This window comes from Sceloporus occidentalis, unplaced genomic scaffold (assembly GCF_023333645.1).
Source record: "Sceloporus occidentalis isolate IW3139 unplaced genomic scaffold, rSceOcc1.0.p SCAF_62, whole genome shotgun sequence".
In the NCBI taxonomy this organism is placed as follows: domain Eukaryota; kingdom Metazoa; phylum Chordata; class Lepidosauria; order Squamata; family Phrynosomatidae; genus Sceloporus; species Sceloporus occidentalis.
Genome location: NW_028317042.1, coordinates 3,025,295 through 3,047,029, shown reverse-complemented (window position 1 = coordinate 3,047,029; position 21,735 = coordinate 3,025,295). Strand labels below are relative to the sequence as shown.

The 21,735-nt window shown below is 39.6% G+C and overlaps 1 protein-coding gene across 1 annotated transcript in view; it reads left to right on the top strand.

Moving 5' to 3' along the window:
• The window catches only part of LOC149287305 (delta-sarcoglycan-like), a 61,216-nt gene that overhangs the window by 23,832 nt on the left and 15,649 nt on the right, over positions 1-21,735 (top strand). Inside the window, exons 2-4 of the mRNA XM_089493057.1 lie at positions 13,231-13,332; positions 18,131-18,218; positions 19,449-19,568. Of these exons, the coding sequence (XP_089349183.1) occupies positions 13,231-13,332; positions 18,131-18,218; positions 19,449-19,568 (310 nt within the window). The remainder of the gene's footprint in view (positions 1-13,230; positions 13,333-18,130; positions 18,219-19,448; positions 19,569-21,735) is intronic.

The window sequence follows — 21,735 nt, the reverse complement described above, 5'->3', positions numbered from 1 at the left end:
TAGGAATTTAGCCAAAGTTCCCTGATATGGTTCTGAAGATGGAATGTTTGCCCAAATCCTATTTCATAAAGCTTTACGGCAACTCTGTGCCAACTCACTTCAAATCCATTCAGCTGCTCAGAAAGAGTATTAACAAAATGTGCCGGGTTTTCCTGAAGCAAACGAGACACACTTCCCATAATGCTTTGGGTATAATGAGATGATATCACTCACACTCCCAGAATCCTATGCTGGGGATGATTCATTTCCCTAGGCAATGTCTATGCCTTATGGTGGCCCTGTTCGTAAGGCGCTCATAGAATCCGAACACTTTATTCTTACCGTAGTCTGCGGTAAAAAAACATTTTTTGGGCAATCGTGGAGAGCCGTCCGCTAGAAACCGGAATAAAAATATGTTGCTGAAGCCTCAAAGGTTCCTAAAATACACTATATAACAAAATGTAGAAAAATGCCTATTTTTTAATGATTACTTATATTATTTGCCTATGATTTAATTCCTTAAACCAGTCTCCAGTTCTAGCATACTTATAATTATGAATTTCCTTTTTAATACGTACCATACCTTACATAATTAGCTGTTTCTGCTCGTTAGATTGCGGGCATTAACCTTGACTTTACTGGTTTCTATGGAAACTCTGAAATGCTATGTATGGCTTCTATTCATCTAAGTTTTGCTCCATTCAAGGTTTTTTTAGTGGTCGGACAAATGTAGAAAAAACAAAAAACCCTTAAACGTAGCTGTATATATTGAATTTATAAGATGTCAAAAACAGAAAGAACATGTACTGCAAAACAGGCTTCTTTTCTCTATAACGGTATCTTGCATCATAAAAATAAATAACTATCTTTAACCCCTTCGTGACAAAGGCTGATTTTACTTTTTGTACCCTTCGTGACAATGGCCGTTTTAACATTTCTGCGCTGCTCTTGTTTAGCTGTAATTTTCTTCTTTCCCGTTTACTGAACCCACACACATTAGATATTGTTTTTTTCAGGACAAGAAGGGCTTTCTTTAGATGACATTGTTTTGATTGTATCATATTATTTACTATTAAAAAAGTATAAAATATGGTGAACAATTTAGAAAAAAATGACTGTTTCTAATTTTAGTTGAAAAATCTTTTACTCATCTATAAAAGGTAATGAAAAACCTACTAAATAGATTCTACTATTTGTCCTGAGTTTAGAAATACCCAATGTTTTTATGTTTTTTTGCTTTTTTCTACACATTATGGGGCAATAAGTACAGGTAGCGTTTTGCTATTTCAAAGCCATTTTTTCCAAATCTGGTAATTCTTCCCCCCATGTGCCATTTCGGGTATCTTTGAAGCCGGCCAATGCAATTTACCCCATCAAGTCATATATTTTTGAAAACTAGACAGCCCAGGGTATTCCAAATGCTAGTATTTTAACCCTTTCCAAGCACTAATTCTACCATCAGCCTTTGTCAAACTTTATGGTAGTAATTTTTTTTGCATTTGTTTTTTCACACGCATTTTACTTTAGGTATGAATAAACAGGTTCTGGTATATGTCACTATCATAAAACACCCCAATATGTGTTTAGCAACATCTCCTGAGTACAGAGATACCTCACATGAATGATTTTGCCTGGCTGTTTGGGGACAAAAGGGCCACATTTGGGGCATGCGCTTTTTCAATGTTGAACTTTGGCATTTGGGGATCCACTGCCCATGCCCTATTTGGTACATCTTTGAGCTGGGCCATTTCAGTGTGCCCAATAAAGCCATATATTTTTGAAAACAAGACACCCCAGGGTATTTCAAATGCTGGTATTTTAACTCTTTGCATGCACACATTTTACCACCAGAATTTTTTCAAAGTTTGCAGTAGTATTCTTTTGTGTGTATTTTTCCCCCCACACACCTATGTTATGTATGAATTTACAGCTCCTGGTATATGCCGCTGACACACGACATCCCAATATGTGTTCATAAACATCTCCTGAGTACAGTGATACCCCACATGCATGGGTTTGTCATTTTTCGGGGGGAACTAAAAGGCCACATTTGGTACGTGTGCATTTTTCTAATTGGAAATTAGATGTGTGGCCATCCTTCCCCCCCGTGTTAATTGGGACGTTGTTGAACCCGGTCAATTCAATTTACCCCATCAAATCATACATTTTTTAAAAGTAGACACCCCATGGGCATTTAATATGCCAGTATTTTAACTCTTTCCATGCGAGAATTGTTTTAAGCTAATGTGCTAATTTTAGGACTTGCTCACAAAAAATATATTTTCTATATAAATATTTTATTTATTTTTTTGCCTTTTTTAAATTTTTTAAAAAAATTTTTTTCAACTTGAAGGTTCCCCTGATAGTGACATCAGAGGGAAATTATTTTTACATTTTACTGTGTTTTTACTATTTTTTTCTAATTATTATTAATTTTATTTTATTTTTTAATTTATTTTTACTAATCACACTGTGATTAGAAAGCTGGGCTCCATTGGCTTGCATGGTTGAATGCAGTACCTGTATTCAACCTGCAAGTGGAGCCAGAGTTCTCTAGAGGGTCTGGAGACCTTCTAGCGAACTTTTGCATCTTTATTGTTTTTTTTCCCGGGCCGCCGCCATCTTGCGGATGGTGAAGACTGCGTGCAGCTGCGGCTGTGACAGCTCTCCGGAGCGGTCACAGTCCATCCTAGGGTAAGTGTTTGGTGTCTCCTGATCGAGGCATTCCAGCGACACCATTTAAGTTTAGGAGGTGATCGTTGATCGTCTCCTAAACGCTTTTAAAACGGCCGCCATACATTGTATGGCGGATGTTGACGCCCCGGGGAGGGGCCAGACATGGCCCCTGGTGCCGATCGTGGTGTTGCTGAATGCCTCGAGGTCGAGGCATTACAACAACGCCGTTTGGGTGAAAAAATCGATCACAGGTCGATTTTTTTTTCACCCATTTTAACAAATGACGGTCCTGGCACGTCATTTGTCGTTAACGACATGTTTTTCCGTGACGTGCCCGGACCGGCAATTGTCATCAAGGGGTTAAAGAGGGACTCCTACCAAACTGAATTTTAGAGTCAAGGAGAAAATCTTTTTTTTCATGGGACATTATCTTTAATTCCAAATATTTTGTCAGACTGTTCGCAGCTGAAAACAATATTCAGGTATATTAGTTTAAAAAGATATATAAATAACTTTTATATAGTGGAGAAGTAGACATTGCGTTTCTGGATTTCAGCAAAGCTTTTGACACTGTCCCAAATAGAAGACTTATAAATAAACCTCAATCTCTGAGTTTAGATCCCAATATTGTTGAATGGATTAGGCCAGGGGTAGGCAATCTTCGGCTCTCCAGATGTTGTGAACTACACATGCTTTGCCAGCAGTATGACTGTAAGAGCATTGTGGGAGATGTAGTCCACAACATCAGGAGAGCCGAAGATTGCCTACCCCTGGATTAGGCAGTGGCTGAGTGACAGACAACAAAGGGTTGTAATCAATGGCGTATATTCTGAGTAAACCAGTGGGGTACCTCAGGGATCTGTACTTGGACCCATTCTCTATAATATTTTTATTAGTGATATTGCAGAAGGTCTTGATGGAAAAGTATGTCTATTTGCTGACGACACAAAGATTTGCAACAGGATTGATGATCTTGGAGGGAGAAACCAAATGGCAAATGATTTATGTAAACTGGAAAAATGGTCCGAGCTGTGGCAACTGGCATTTAATGTGGATAAATGCAAAGTAATGCATCTAGGGCATAAAAACCCAAGGGCAGAGAATATCTGATACTGTCCTAACCTCAACGTGCGAGGAAAGGCATTTAGGGGTGATTATTTCAGAGGATTTAAAGGCCTAGCATGGCAGATCTTGGCGAATGACAGTCCATGGGATGGCAAATAACTAAATCAAAATTAATATGAACCAGCTCAGAAACACACCACGATCCATTGGCAACTTGTCAAGTTAACTGGCAAGACCGTGTTACCTTGTCGAGACAAAGCCAATTGCCACAAGCTGGCTCTGGCAATCAGTGAGCCACTGGAATCCCAGGTTTGGTGATCCTCAACTGTATTTATCTAGAATAAATGCTACTAAATAGAAATATTTTCATGAACACAGTGAACTGTGTAGCAGAAACAAGCAAGAAAGTCTTCTTATAGAACACTGCTGATTTCCTACTTTGTGCTTAGCAATATTAATGAAAATCAGTCAACTGCTGCCACCCTTGATTTCCTCTGTGAAAGCTTGTGCTCGATTGCCTGCTTATTTAGCAAAGTGTAATGCAAACATTGACTTTGTAAACGGATTATTGATTTAGGAGTTTGAAGGAACCTAGTGGCACCAGTATGTAAAAAGGGAATTTAAGGTTCCTCAACCAGGTAGACATAACCCTTTTAATAACTTTTACACTATGTTGTCCATTATTCTTCTACTAAGCTTTTATAACTTTCATATTTGTTTATATTCACATTTCGCAATATGCTATTGTTTAAATCAGTTAGGGGTTGGCTTTTTATTTAAACATTGGAGGGGTAGTAGATTTTTATTTTTATTTTCAAGCTCTAAGCAGTGTCTGTGATGAATCGTAGTTCTGGATTTAATAACCCTTTCTGTCATTTTAATCCCATTGATGCCAGAGGATATGAAGTTCATATCATTAAAGTAATTGGTTGCTAATACTTTGGGTAATTACAGGGTTAAGCATTTCTCGTGGGCTTTGATAACAAGTAATAAAGGACAGGCCATTTTGTTCGTTGATGCCAGAACACCTTCTGAATTATTCAATGGAAAAAGACATTCCAGCATTAAAATAGATTAGATTTTCTCTGAGTTAGTTTGATTAAATTAGCTGATAATTGGGTTTTATTTGTTAAATCATGTGATGGATGAGCTATCAGATTTATACACATATCACCTTTGGATGATGCATTTTAGAGAGCCAGGATATATCGATGACTTTCCATCTGTTTCGCCATAGTTATAGTTCAGTTTCTCTATTCACATTATTATGACACCATATACTTTGTTTGTTTTGGCAACACATGTAATAATGTCAAGACTACCTAATAATAGGTGATTGCCTGTAAGCATGTGTTTGGCATGGTTATGCGGCAGATGTCACAAACTACAACATTGATACTGGAATTCCCATTACCCTGGTTGATCACTTTGTATCTCTTCAAACCTTGTAACCAATGCAAGAAGGCAAATTATCTTGGTGCTTACACGTGTTTATTTAAGCACAAAGGTTCTGCATTCCCATGGTGGTATTTCATCTTGTGTATATATATATATCACACGACCTCTTACTGTACATTGCTGTACTGGTGACTAGAAGAAGAGAGATCTCCATAAGAAATAATGGCCCAGCTCCCTAGACTGTAACTTAGGCGGCCAACATATTAATAAAGAATGTAATTGGCGAGATAGCCCATAACTGTGTCTGATAAGACATCCCAGCATCAGTTATACTACTCTACAGGGCCAACATATTTTCCACCATGGAAGACTGATCCATTGCATAAGTTGATTGAATTTTCTCAGCTACAGAATGTTTCGTTTGAGAAATAGAACTTTAAATTCTCTTCATGCACAAGGCAGGACTTGCAGCCTAATCCCACCAACTCAGTAACTGTAGATGCCCATAATTAACCCAAAGAATTCAAAATGTCATCGATAAAGATGCTATTAAGACATTACGGAAGAAGGCCTTGGCAGCGCTGTTAGGAGGGTTCAACTGTAGAAGAGTGGGACTAATGTTTAGCATGTCTACCCCTCAATCTAACGTACCTTTTGGTAAATTCTATTTAGCTCTGTGTAAAGATACTGCGTCTGTGGACTTTAACATTGATCCATTTACGCTTATGTCTGCTATTATAACAGAGCTTTTACAACACTTTCCGGGCTAGAACAGTCTGGCCAAAAAAGAACATTTCACAGGCAGCTGTTATGATCCTTCACGGCCCATTGAATTTTAAACTATAATCAATGTCGCTGCCTTATAGAGTGTGCAAAAGCCTTGAAGAAACCTTTCTAGCTATAACTTTTTAAGTCAAAATAGATATAACGATATGATCACTTAAAAGGAGGCCCTATTGAATTCAATTAAAGGGACACAAAAGCTCTAAGTAGAGTTTAACTATTCACTGCTACACATGTAATACAAACACTTTCCGTTACACAGGGATATCCCTTAATCCCATCCGGACATAAATTTGCTAGTTTAGTACTGATTCTAAAGAAAAAAATCCTAATTATTATCAGAGCTTTTGAAGTGTTATTTAAACCACAAATCAATGCTCAATTTTAGAGACCAACGCACTAGTAACCAACTCCTCTTAGAATTCTAGTTGAAATTATTATTAAGATTGACTTTTGGAATCAAAGAAATTAGGCGCACTGGGCACCTAGTTTAGGGCTGGTAGTCACATTTGATTTAGACAAACATAATCCTGGGCTTAGTTAATTGAGCTGTCCCTGAGAAAGGCTCATCTGATACATAAGAAAGTCCTTATAATGTCCAAATGACCGCAAGGACAAGGATGGGATGAGTTTGAGTTGACTTGTCTCCATCGCACATTTCTCCACTGTTGATGAGCTTGTTGAATACTAATTCTAGGAAGACATATTGAAATCCCTTAGTCTGCAGACCAGAGTAGCCCTTCTTTGATCTCTCTCCTGAATGTCAATATCTTTCTGGAGATGGGGGTCTCCAGAACTGTTCACAATACTCTTGATGAGATCTGACCAGAAACCGTCTCCTTCTTCCTGCTGCTAATGCAATGAAGAACCTTACATTTTCCCCTTACATTGCCCGTCTTTTTTATTTTCCAACTTTTAGTTTTAGTGCCAGAGGGCGCTTTGTTGAATTTATTTTGATATAAAGTCGGTCCTCTGTATTTGATGTTATGAAGCTGGCTGCTTCATAAGTAGTTTTATTTGTAGCATTTAAGAAGATATGAATGTTAGAAGCTATTTTGCATCAGGTACCAAGAGTAATTGTATCATTCCTGACTGGTGAATTGGGTATTTGGAGGTCACTAATATCTGAAATAACCCAGGAATAGCCCTATAATTAATCTTTTCATTCTTGACTATTTGCATTTAAGTTTTAATCCCTTACTTGGCCCTTCCTTTAGAGAAAATTCACTTCACTTTCTCAGACCCCGGAGAGTCCAATACAATACACTTTAAACATTTCTTTGAGTTCGACTAAAGGCAGCAGCCCAAGCACCCCAAGTTTCCTGCAGCTTCTGCACCTTAGCTTTCTCCTGAGTCAGTGTGGACAGAACTTGCTTGCAGAGGTTTCGGCAGGTGCGATGCTATAGCTGGGTTTTAGTGAATAAACCTCAGAGACTGTTGCCACAGAGAATCCGTTGACACTTATGGCTTCCTTAACCTCTTGGTCTACGAACTTGGTCACTTGGTGGTTTGTTGGTGACCTAAGTTCCGTCCCAATGCGAGAACCAATCAGCTTTTACTGGAACACTAACCTGAAGAAAGGATAACTTCATAGGGATAGCTGTGGCTATAAGATACACAGATCACGGGTTTCTAACATACAAATACTGTATATTACTTAATTTAATCTCTAGATACCCTTACTTAAGCTAACTTGAGCTGATCCGTAAAATACCATTTTTGGAATGGTGACAAATTAGCTTCAGGGTGTTTTATACCCGGGGCTGATGTTAGGAGAGTGAAATGGGGGTATTTTTAAATACATTTCTTTCAATATATTTAAAAAGCTGATCAGTTTAAAAAACAACAACAACATTGACGGAATTGACTTCACTTTAGGACAACGTTCATGTGAATGTGACAGGTCTTTTTTTTTATGACACAATTTATCTTTCTGCTTTAGCGTCTCATTAAAATGGATATCATGCTTTAAACATGGGTATTCGTTAAAAAATATATGCTTTCCCGGGGACAGATTGACCAGTAACCACAATGTATTGATCTACCGTGTCTGAATGTTAAATTGTTCCTTCGCTAACTCAAAGTGTTGCTCCTGAAGGGTAACCACAGACAGAATTAGTTTTGAAGCTTGGTGGTTGGGCTTGTGGGCTGATATCCAGACAAACCGAATGCGAACAGAACAGGATTCTAGGAGAAATAAAACTGCGTCTTGTGTTCTTAGCGCTTGGACATAGCTACAGAAAAGAACTAATTTTGAGACCTCTTTATACACTACGCAAGACGAATTCTCGTATGACATATGAGGGTATTAAGTAGAATCCAAAGGGTACCCTGAGGCCAAGGACATACTTTAGGAGCTACTCATCTTAAAAGCTCACATAAAAAATTACGGTATTATTACAATTATTAAGGAGAATCCCAAAGAGTTAAAAGTTTTAAGTTTCTGCTTAACAATGAATGAACTAAATACGAACTATTTTCATAAAAGATGCCAATTTTCCATTAATATCCCAAAGTATTCTCTCCATTCCTTGGAACGCTCCTGGGTCAATTTCTTGTTTCTTCGGGCAGGGAAATGGAGTTTGGACGTGCCCACTCCCACCCATTACCCTCCCACTCGCTACACACTCAAGGCTGTGTGGGGCTGGTTTGCCCTGTCCCTATGGGCAGCCACCCCCTCAGGAACCCCTCTCCCAGTTGAGGGACAGCTCTAGGTAGCCTGCAATGGGAAATTCCTTGGTCCGATCATCTCCGCATCTCAGCTCTTCGTCGGTATGTCAATATGAAGCCATAAGTATTTCCGGCCAAAGGAGATGTCTTTTGTGTCACACGTCGTCTGGTTAGGATTGGGACAGCTGTCACATTTTGTGTTATTATGGCATTACGTCAAATTTCTTTAGTACAGTCATTTTCTTTAACATCCCACGGCTGCAACACCATTTGATTCATTCTCCACTGCCAGAAGATGGCATAATGACATAAATTAGGTGAATATGATTTTTCTGCAGTGGACCTTAATAATATTTCCTTTGCTTTTATAGTTTGTTTTCGTGAAGTGAGGTTATTTTGTTTTCTCTTATCGATTTTTAATTTTTTTTGGTTTAGCTCTTCTCACCCCCTCCGCGCCCGCTGACAAATGCACACGCACGTATACCTGCACTCTGAAAGCTTTTTAATCCAAATTCCACCACCTTAGGGGCCGCATCCACTCTCCACCTGTCTAGACAGATAAAGCAGAGGTACGGAATCTAATAGGAAGTAATGACAGGTATTTTGTTTGCTATTATGCTCTGTCAGATGTTTCGTAGCCACTGGTGAAAACAGCCGTGTAGTGCCTTATGTGTTAAATGCCAACTGTGCGGGGAGGAAAAACACAAGAATGAAAATGTTTGTTCACGTATGTTTCTATGACATGCAGTTACTTGGAACTAGAACGGCACTCTAGACATCTTGTTGAGTTGACCTGATGTAAACCATTCAACGGGGAAGCAACAAAAATCCACTTAGGTTGATGCTTATGTTTACTGTGGTCCCCGACCTTTACATTCTTGAAAAAAGGCAATATAAAAAAAATGCCATGGAACACAGATGCTTTCCTGTTATTATGTGTTATCTTTTATGGTTCTTTGAAATAAAGCATTTAAAAAGATTGATATCTAAAAAAAAAAAGTTTCATTTTTTTCTCAACGATCTCAGCCTTGCCCTAATGTGACCTTCGTTTTGAGCACCAGTACTCTGCTCCCCTTTCTGTAGCAAAGTTAAATGTTTTATTATAGTGTAAGAAAAAAAGAAAAAAATAAAGTTCCTGTACGCCCAACACAAAAGTGTCCTAACCTGGTGAGGGTAGAAGTCAGATGGTCCATGTCACTGACTACTGTTCAAGATGTAGGTGAACTGTAAAATCTCTACTTCCGGAACAAGTTTTGGGAAGAAGATGGCTAAAACGTCGAACAGCCTTTCAAATTAATTCATACAGTGTGTATTTGCCCCCCTGGGGCAAAAAGTGTCAGTTCTACCCTTTTTGCCGCTTCATTTTTCATGTATTTGGATTTCAAATCTAACTGCTTTATTAACAATGGGTTTTAGGAATTATTCTTTAGATGTTGCCCTATCATTATAATATTTATTTTTTTGTTCATAAAAAATCACATGAGCATATTTGTATTAAAAGTTAGTGGATGTTGGTGCCTTAGTTTAATACTAGAGGAGGGACACCCTCTTTGACCTGGTTAAACCGATTATACATAGATGCTTCTATATATAAAAATAGGGACATAATGAGTGGGAAAAAAGATGACTCACCAATAAATCAAATTATTTGGATAAGATTGTATAGGATAAAATTGTGACTACTGCTCCTTTAAAAATTATGTTCAGCCATTTCTTGGCCAAATGCAAATTTAAATAATTGTATACGCAAAAATCATAAACATCATTTAAATCACTCTCGTTGTTCATTCACCGTGATTGTGGGTGAATGCAGTTCCCTTGTTCTATTATGTCTGTTTTGTAGCAATTGCCTACAAGATACGTTCCAGCGTTCCATGCGCGTGATACACACTCCTTATAAGAACTCGAAGAAGGCAACTGACATGCATCAAAGGACAGCTTGTATAAATACAGTCTTGTGTTGCTGAAGGAATACAAAAGGGCTTTGTCAGGGCCGGCCGAAGACTTAATGCCGCCTGGGGCGAAGTTTAAAACGCCGCCCCCCCCCGCCGACGCCGGAGGGGGGGGGGGCGGCGGCATTTTAAACTTCGCCGACGCCATAATCTACGACCCCCCCCCGGTACTTACCTTTAAACAGTCCTGCGGCGAGTCTCCCTGCTCTGCCACGGTGCCGGCTTGTAATGCTGAGCGCCGGAAATTGACGTCACTTCCGGCGCTCTGCATTACAAGCCGGCACCATGGCAGAGCAGGGAGACTCGCCGCAGAGGAGAGAGAGAGAGGGGCGCCGAGCGGGTAAGCGAAAACCACTCGGTGCCCCTCTCTCTCTCCTCCGCTTCAAAAAAAAAAAAAAGCGCTTGGGGCGGCAAAGTGCCGCCCCTTCTAAAGTGCCGCCTGGGGCAATTGCCCCAGTCTGCCCCATTATAGGGCCGGCCCTGGGCTTTGTTTTTGTACAAATAAATGCCAAGTCTTATGATTGTAAATTCATCTTGTCATGCACATTTACAGAATAATTACTTTTTAGTCTAACAAGGACTGTGTTGCCGGGGCATGAAACGCCCTATGTTTTAGGGTTCCCACCATGATTTTTCCCCCCACATTTTATTCTATCAGTCTTGGTTTACTAAATGAAATCACAGATGGTGGAGTATTCTGGCCTAGGCTGGTGGCAGGTTGGTGGAGTAGCTCTTGCCTTGATTTACCAGGGGCAGATTGCTCTTTTGGGCATCTTGGCTCCCTGGTGGGCACAATGGGCCAGGAAGGGGAGATTGGGAAAAGGCATCATTCTCAGAGATGCCTCCGGTCACACGAGTGATATTCATTTAGCTTCATTGCTCCATTGATGTACAATTCATGAAAGATGGCATGTAATGGTAGGCATGGCTATAAAAACTCCGAACTGCTGCATTTCTACACAATTCTGTAGGCAGACGAGGAGCACTCGGACTAGAAAAAAAAACATTTATGCTGAAAAAGGTCATGGATTTATTTTTTAGACTCTTAAATGTATAATAATGTTTCTGGCTTTACAAATTGCCACTATAGTGGAAAACAAATCCATTCATTGAAAGTCACAGAAATGTGTTTTTACTGTTAAAAAATGTTACCTTTCATCTAGACAGCTGCCAACTACGCTCTTTTATCGCACTCACCCACTCGATCTTCTACCCTGCACTTAGGATGTATTTGTAGCATATATATACTTGCTTAAAAATCAATTTGCAGCTTTTGACCTCTAAAGGATAGCTTTAGATGTATGATATGGTCGCAGGCAAATGCGGCTTGATTAGCAGATTATTTTCAAGTTGAATAATCCTAATGGCTCTAGATTGTCATTTTGAATTACTGTTGGATATGGAATTCGGACACTGCCTAGTATACAAAAATACTGCAAAAACGTACATGCTGCAGGTTTCCAAGAAAGGTATAAAAGTACCTGTATTTGACAGCAGATAAGAACCAGTTGGCCCATCTAGTCTAGCCATGTAAAGACTTAGACCTTAATCAGACCTTGGTCATCTCTTAGGTTCAGGAGCCATATGCATGTTAACATTCCCTCAATGCAGAAGCATGTACAACTGTGCTGGAAAGCTCTTCCACCGCCCTAGACCGAATGGTTCTGTTGTGAAATTCTACGTACATAATATGTTTTACTAAATTTTTATCACTATATTTAGATACCCAGTTTACGTAACGAGTGCTGTATTTCTTCCACGTCCTGGCCATTATCCCTTTAAACCACCCGTCAGCCCGGCACTCTGATCCTCTTTTGTGAAGTTTTCAAAACTGCAGGTCTCGTTCTAAAATAATGGAGATTGATATGATGAGCCGGAAATAATCTAGGTGAATGCCCAGTAATGTGTCAATCCACAACCTCAACAAAAAACGAGATAAAAGCATATTATATAGTTATGGTAGTAATGTCTGTAAGATTCTGTTAGACCTCCATTTATTCGTTAAGGAGGGTGACCACCGTGGACCTATTGTATCTTAAGATACACTGGTGACTTAATTCTATTAGCATTATGGAAAAACAATTTAAAGCTTAGCCTTTCAGTAGAAGCTCCAAAAAGTTGAAGAATGTCAAAAGTAGATGTCCAACAATGAAACAGATTAATGAGTGGGTCAGTTGTGTTTTGGGTTGAAATGGTTGGCTCACCACTCGTATTCCTCATTCCTTCACTGTATAAGATCACCTTCTGTGTTCCCTCAAGTGCAGCATTCATAAAGTGAGTTATATTGTGTGTAGGATAGACCTGGGCAGACCTCCTGTGAATGTAAAGAAGGATACATGTACGAAACACACTATTTCCCTGGCTTTGATGGCTCCATGGGGTCCCAATCTTGCCAGCTTAAGTTGATCCTGTACTTATATATCATCAAATATCAAAAAGCTTTAAGAAGGAGAAAAGCACAGAACAGACCCAATATCTGTAACCTCTGATCGCTTGTCTGTTTAAAAGTAACATTCACAGCTAGAAATATCGCAAGCCCTCCCAAATACTCAGTAGGTACTGAGATTTTATGTTACATGTGTCGTGTACGTTTCATCCCATATTATAGACCTAGAAATAATTCCGCATTTCATGCTAGCGTGACTCCTATCTCAACAAACCTTCTAAATGTAATTGACGCTATGTCTTTGTTTTTGTCTCATTGCAGGATGGAATGGGGAACCTCAGAATCACAGAAAAGGGTTTAAGGCTGGAGGGAGATTCTGAGTTCTTAAAACCTCTGTATGCCAAAGAAATCCGCTCCAGGCCGGTAAGTGTTTTCCGAGAATATCTCAGAATATTGTATCAGGTATCAAGTGTATTTTAAATCACATATAAATACATACACGAGTGAATAACAATGACACCCCACTATAATACAGGTGCCTTGCCCTGTACATACAATAGCTTTACCAGCAATTGAGTGGTAAATACTGTGTTTTTATAAAGGCGCGCGTTCAATTCACCAGTAAGAATAAAAAAAGAAATGTCTCTTGCTGTAGAAAAACACCATCCATTGATACAGTGTTGTCCTCTTGTAAATTATTATACCCTGCTGGTGTTATCAGTAGGGACGCCAGATTTGTCCTTGGGGATTAAAAGTCAATCTTGCTTTTTAGAACAACATTTGAATTTGCAAACTCCGAAGGATTAGTTTTCCCTACTCTGCATGATGATAAGCATTTATTTTTTTTTACGGGGCAATTTCATTGTTCACTCCTTGGTCATATTTAATAAAGATCAAATCCGACAACAGATAACAACTAAAAGAGAAGTAGCCATGCTCACAAAGATCTTAAATGCTAAAGCTCTGCTAAATTTGCTTATTCACCTTGGCCATAATTTACTGAATGCGTATGAAGCCCACATGTAGTGTAGTTAGAATTCACGCGACTCTCCCATTTTATTAGGACCAGCTTTGTCCAATAACATTCTAATCACTAAGGTCTGACTGTGCAATCAAACAAGGAAGTGTGCCGTAACACCTTGGGCATTGCCAGGGTCACCGACATTGACACGCTGAGAATGTTTGAAGACTACCAACTTCAGCTGTAAAGTTGAATCAATGGTAACATTAAAGGAAAAAAAGGAGCAAGCTGCCCAGGTCTGACCTTTGCGTCCCCCTAATGTAGATGGAGTTGAAGTGAGACTATGGGGGGAAAAGGAAGGGATCCTGTGATGTAGGGGTATGTCAGTGATGGACAGGGGAGAACATTCTGAAGGCTGGGAACTCTGCTACCTCAATATCTGAAAGTACATTGTTATTGAAAGGCTTTGACCCTCGAAGACCCATAAGCACCCAGATGGAAATCAGGCTACAACTAAGCTCACATGAAAGACATGTCATACGATATTACATTTTTCTTTCACACTTCTTTAACTTCAGGTTATTGCTACAGAAGTAGGCCCTCAACTTCAAAGGGAAAGATAGAGCTTCTCAACCAATATACCACCCTCATCTACTACACCATACCAAACCTTATTAAAGAATGGATACCTGTAGTGGCCCTTTGTATGTTTGCTGCATCAATGAATGCAATAACTCAATATATGTGAGCAATCTGCTGGTTAACCCTGCGTGTTCCGATGGGTCTGCATCAGCTTGCTGCGGGGTGGCAGTAAGCGTATGCCATGGATCACTCCATGTATGAACAGTTTTTACAGCTTTCTTGCTGGCAGGTTAATGATAAAGATTTACATAGACAGAGTAGGTCACCGGCATCACCATCTGTGGCCGTGCCACCGCATCTCTGACTGATATACACTTCTCGGCTGCACAGACATCTGCTCTCTGCCGGGAGTCAGAGAAACAAAGTGTGTCCTATCTACAGGAAGCCTTGTTTTCAGAGTTCTTGGGAACTTTGGCAAACCATCATGTTCATTTATTTAAATTTTTTTACCATCTCCATACCCGAAGAGTACCTAAAATTGCTATTTTCCAGTGATTCCATATTGCGTCAATATTTTTGAAAGGGGATCATCTTCTTGCTGTACTTGTCAGAGAGCCTGATGCTATATTTTAGTTATAGGTATGTGGATACACCCGTGTTAATTAATAAATGCTCTAAGAAAAATCTGCATACGTGACTCAGAATGGCCATGGGGCAAACCTGGCGGGCTGGTGTCTGATATCACTGCTCACTTATCTTTACTGACACTTGTGCAGTAGATTTGGTCCTTCAGTGTGTGTCTGCCAGCTGGATACACATGGTTGCATGCTGCAAGAGTATGAGAGTGTTGCGTGTGGACACGTGTATCAAGCAGATGGCTGTTATGTCATTTATCGGCCTCTGGCCATAAAGTGCCAAATCCGATTTAAATCCCCGGTCTGGCCCTGCCTTCATCCTTTCAAATATTTCTTCAGAAACTACACCGATCAGCCATAACATTAGAACCACTGACAGGTGAAGTGAATAACACTGATAATCTTATTATCATGGCGTCTGTCAGCGGGTGGGATACATTTGTCCTCAAAGTTGATGTGTTAGAAGGAAGCAAAATGGGCAAGCGTAAGTATCTGAGCTTCTTTGACCAAATTGTCCAAAACTGCAGCTCTTGTGGCGTATTCCTGTCTGCAGTGGTCAGTACCTATCAAAAGTAGAACAAGGAAGGTGACAGGGTCATGGGCGGCCAAGGCTCATTGATGCATATGAAAGGCGAAGGCTGGCCCATTTGGTGAAATTCAACAGACGAGCTACTGGAGCTCAAATTGCTGAAAAAGTTACTGCTGGTTCTGATAGAAAGATGTCAGAACACACAGTGCATCGCAGTTTGCTGCGAATGGGGCTGTGTAGCCGCAGACCAGTCAGGGGGCCCATGCTGATGCCTTTCCACTGCTGAAAACGCCTACAATGGACAGTGAGCATAAGAACTGGACCAAGGAGCAATGGAAGAAGGTGGATGGCAAGGTGCATCGGTTGTGGGGAACACATGGCACCAGGATGCACTATGGGGGGAACTGCTGGGAAACCTTGGGTCCTGCCATTCATCTGGATGTTACTTTGACATGTATCACCTACCTAAGCATTGTTGCAGACCATGTATACCTTTTCATAGACACAGTATTCCCTGATGGCATTGGCCTCTTTCATCAGGATAATGTGCTCTGCCACAAAGCACAAATGGTTCAGGAATGGTTTGAGGAAAACAACGAGTTCTAGGTGTTGACTTGGCCTCCAAATTCCCAGACCTCAAACCAATCGAGCATCTGTGGGATATGCCAGACAAACAAGTCGGATGCATGGAGGCCCCACCTCGGAATTTATAGAACTTAAAGAATCTACTTCTAACGCTTTGGTGCCGGATACCACTGCACACCTTCAGAGGTCTATTGGAGTCCATGTCTTGACGAGTCAGGCTCCGATGAGGGCTCCTGGCGTCCGTTAAAGTGTACTCACTATGCATCTGACTGTACCCCGAAATAAGTCAATCTAAAAGTTTGTGATACCTTTTAGTGCACTAACTTTCATACTACATCGTGTAGAAAAGACTACATTGGTAGAAAGAACTTTAGAATTATGTGAGGTTTACCTTTTCAACCCCGGTCTACTAAATGCTCCAGTAAAAGTATTTTCTCTGCGGCCAGTCATAAAATATCTATCCATTTTCTGTTTTGAACTGCAGAGACATGAAACGTCTTCAGCATATAAGAGGCATACATTTCTGTTCCAGTTTGAACACCATTGATTTCAGTACTCCACCTGAGATTTGCTTGGATCGTACTCAGCCTCTCAACAGCCTATAAAACCATGCAGTCTTACATCTCATCCTTGAAAAAACTCACTCCTACTTCTGACAGCCTCAGATCTCTCGTATAACCCTCTATTTGCAATACAAATGATTGCTTTATTTTCATATGCTGCTTTTTCTATTGGCACACCAAAATACTCGTCCCTCCTGAAAAAGTTATGATCAGCTGAATAAAGTTTAAGATTTTTACTTTGTAAGTCAACAGCCTGCTAATGCCGTAGAGTTATTTTTCTTATCTCTATTTACCTGTAAAATCACATAAAATACCTGGTTATTTTGCAGTGGAGCTAATTATCCCGTGGCAAAAGAAAAAAAAATGCTATTCACCAACAAACTTTGGGATCAATTCACTCAAGGGAGCACTTGGTAGAGAGTAATAGTTTCTACTCCTTGACTTCATTATAGATTATGAGTCCAACCCCCAGTGAACTTCTGCTGCAGGAATAACTCTTCTGGCCCCGTAAAATGTATAGTTAAATCATAGTGGTTTCTCATCTCATCGTGCTGGAGAAACCATCCACTGTTAGTCCTTCATAAATAATACTGAAGTTAGTTGAAACAACAACTTTCCTTTAATCTCTCCACCCAACTCTGCCTTAGTAAATAAACCCCTTTTAGAGACATACTTCCATTCATCGACACGCATACCGGCAAATGAGTGGAATCGTGAATAGTAAATAGCGTGTAAGAGCCACGAAGAGTGTAAACTATGAGTGGCATAAGTCGGAGTGTGAGCTGTTTGTGGATCTTATTTCAGAGTGTGCACTTTGCAGAACGTGAGCCTCCTTGGATTGCTGGATTAATGTCCTAACTTCAGTTTACCTGAGAAGCTAAAGCCAAGAACGTGGTTAAGTTTCCTTATGTATATCTGATTTTCTCAGGGCTTTGGCTTCCGCATTTTATCTGCTCCCTTTGACCCTTTTTTTTTAACAACCCCTCCCCACCATTTTCCTTTCACTGATCCCCTGCTCCTCATAGTACCTGATGTCCAGAGGAACATAACATGCTTTTTGTGGAAATTCCACCTGTTTGTCTAGTATAGAAGACTTACTTATTGTCGTTCTTTCCTGGCCTGACCCAATACTAGGTCCAAAAATATAACCTCCGAATGGTTTCGTAGTATGTTTTGTCATATAAAGGATTCAAAGGCCTTCATGTAAGAGTATTTGTTTTCCTAACTAATGTTAATTTTGGATTATATGAACTGCATAGAATTACCTCAAGGCACTTAAATGATTAAACCGTGAGTCATTTTAAATGTTCCAAAGTAAATCTGCTGGTTCTAACCTGTCCTCCTCCTTTTTTTCTTCTCCATACAGGGAAGTCCGTTATACCTCCAGTCAGATCGAAATGTGACCCTAAACATTCTCAATGGGGACATGAAGGCCGTCACTCAATTAGTGGCAGGTAGGAAGAACTGGTTTCAGACTGTACTTAGGCTCGAGCAACCAACAAAAAGTGTGAGATTTGTCATATGTGAATGAATTAACTATTTTGTAATAGAGTTACATTCCCTCACTCCTGGACCTTCAAGCTTCAGTCCCTCGTTCCCCGGTAATCGATTCAAGCACTTCTATATCAAAGACAGCCTGACAATTTTGAGTTTTGGTATTCCCAACCAATCACTCTGTTTCCAATTCCCTATTCCTTACTTAATTCATGCTGACTTTTCACTATTTGGTTCCCGATTGAAGTTCCCTTTCTAGATCTTTGCCAGCTCATCATTCTTAAATCCTTTGTTAACCAGTGACGACTCATCACAATGGGGCTCTAATTCTCTAATACCTTCTAACTCCATGCTGACTCCAAGCTGACTCTCCATTCTCAAATTATAGTTCTTGTTTCCTTCCTAACTACATACTGGCTCTTCTTACACTCTAACTCCATACTGACTTTTCACTCTTGGCTTCCAATCCCCCGTTCCCTTTTAACCCTATGCCAGCTCACCACTCTTATAACACTCCGTTTCTTTATTTCCTTTTAAATGAATCCTTATTGCTGTTCTCGTGCTTAATAGATATGCAATTACCTGTCATATTTAGAGGAAAATTACTCCACAAGCAAGGATATTACTCCCATACGAATTCAGTCTTAATGTCCTGTTGGGACTCAGTTATTAGAGTTGTCGTACCCACACTCTTTTATGGGTTCATACATTGATTTGTCCGGTTTAATGAAAAGACCCATCATTACGCCCATAGCCCAAAGGGATTAATATCTAGGCTACTGTTTATCAGGAAGTTATCTGATATCTGGAAATTATTACGTGGGTTGCACATTATCTTTATGACAATTATGTATGTGTGTTTATTGAAATAATGCAAATGGACAGCAGGAGTAAACATCACAATATAAGTTGACAGATATATAAACAGATCAACGATTATTAGCAGGCGGTACCATTAGTGCCAACTTCGAACCATGAAGCCTTAGCGGTCCCAGTCTCACAGGGGTCCCTGTAATGCAATATGTATACATATTAACAGTTGATACATGTATATATCCATATAGCATTAGTTATTGTTTTAGTATTGAGTTGGCAGACTAAATCTATTTGACTGTGACACTGAAGCTGACACTCTTTGACGCTACAGAACCCTACATTCTATTGGCTGCTGTTATCTCATTTCCATACAGGATCAGAAGCTATAGAAGCATATGGGAAACGTTTGGAGGTGAAGTCCAATAAAGGAAAGTTGCTGTTTTCTGCAGATGACAACGAGGTAGTCGTTGGAGCAGATAGATTGCGGGTTGTAGGTAAAGTACCCTCACTCCTTTTTTTGTGTGCGCTCATAGAGATAACAAGTAGAAGTGTGAGTTAAAATGATATATCCAATTCTGCGCTGAAAAGTAAACTACTATTTGTGTTTTATTATTACTTCATGTTCCATTAGAAATAGATATATTCCTGTTCACGTTTCTCTACACCAATGGCGTAGACAGGGCATTTTAGGCAAATGTAACCCTTGTAGAATCCTACAATGTAAATTCTGGTGTCCAAACTCCCTTTAAGAGTTGGCTAACCTTTAAAAATCTAGCCCCTGACATTGTATTGTAATCAATAGAAAACATTCCAATATTTCAGAATCTTTTAGATTTCCTTTCTGTATCTTCTATAGTAAAAAAACAAAACTGTATAGAGTGTACCGGTGTAATTGAATCCTTTGAAATGATGTCACTGCTGATAAAATGACAATTTAATAATGAAATTCTTACTTCAATCTTATCAGTCAAAAATACCTGTCTGCTTGAAAAATGATTTCACAAAATAACCAGCTGGCAACACATTAGAGATTTTACAAGCAGGAAAAATCTCATAATGATAAAATACTCGTTGGTTGTTCGTAGAAAGGCTTCCATCACCCTCATTAACTTATAAAACATATTGCAGGAAAAAAGGTCCCTCTAGGTGTCACATACGGATTCCAGACATAAGATACACTAATGCTCAAAATACATTGTATCCCTTACTGATACCGATGGGAATTTGTCATAAAATCTGTTACTGACCCAGTTCATAGTGACATATTTTAGAAAGTTATATCTACCAGGAAGAGCCCCTAAAGAATCCTTCTGTGCCAACCACAGAACCGAAGACACTGTTAACTTGGTAGACAAGTTGAGAATAACGTAGACGATTTCCTAACACACGTTATAGTTGGAAAAGTTTTTCTTAGCTATTACTTCTATTCTCAGACAGGGAAAGCTTTCCGCCGGGCAAAAGCAAAGGTCCTGGGCCAAATAACCCTTAGAAATCCACAGCTTCCCGTAGCCACTGGTTGCAGTGCTCCACAAAATAATGAGCAAAGGTTTGACATTAAGAACACAAGAATGCACCCCATGCGTGCCATAGTCATGTATTCTCTTAGAATTTAGAAGGTCGATAACAGCTGTATCTAGAGAGACGGCCCTCAAGACGTGGGATCTCTGTGGTATGGTGAAAATGTATATGGATTGAGAGAGTGACAAGCATAGGAGGTTCAGATTACAGGAATTTTATGTACAGTAAACACTTGTGGATGTGTGGTCTAGTCTTCTAGAAGAGATAGTAGATGATAACGCAATGTAAACATTCAAGAATAATTAGGGTAGAAAAAATGGATATAGCTGAGAAAATTTAGCATACAAATAAAGAATCCGACGGCAGATAAGATCCATCTAGTCCACCCATTTTTCCTGATGTAGAGCCTTCAATCAGTCCTTGATCTGGTCCTATAGTCAGGGTAGCTTTATGCCTGTCCTGTGCATTGCCTCACTGTATTAGCCTCTACCACTTCTGATGGGAGTACCAGTAAAATAGAACTTCTTTACATTACATCTAAGCCTCTGACCCTCTATCTTTAGATTATGACTTCTTGTTCAAACATTTCTCCTCCTTTCAACTAAGCTTGTATCCTGTGCTTTCTTAATGCCGTTACCTATTTAAATGTTTCTATTGCATCCCCTTTCTCTATCTTCTTTCCTCCAAGCTATACATATTAAGATCTCTTAGTCTTTTCTGATAATCATTATCCTGCAAAGCACTTACCATTTTTGTAGCCCTTTTCTGAACTCTCTCCAACGTGTCAATATCCTTCTGGAAATGGGGTCCTCCTCCTTCTTTATGCTACAATATAACCCAGCACCCTGCTTTCTTTTTGTGACACTTTATTGCATTGCCTGCTTACCTTTAAGTGAGCAGAAATAATTAATCCTAAATCTCTCTCTTCTGTCGTCACTGACAGGACAGCATCCCCAATGCTATATTCTGCCTTGGGATGTCCCAAATGCATTATTTTACATTTATCAACATTAAACTATGGCTGCCACACTCACAACCATTCGTCTAATTTACTTACATAATTTACCATCTGACTTGTTCCACCTGACAAAGTCAAGAACCTTCATGTAGCAAATTTTATATTAAACTAACTTTGAGTTATAT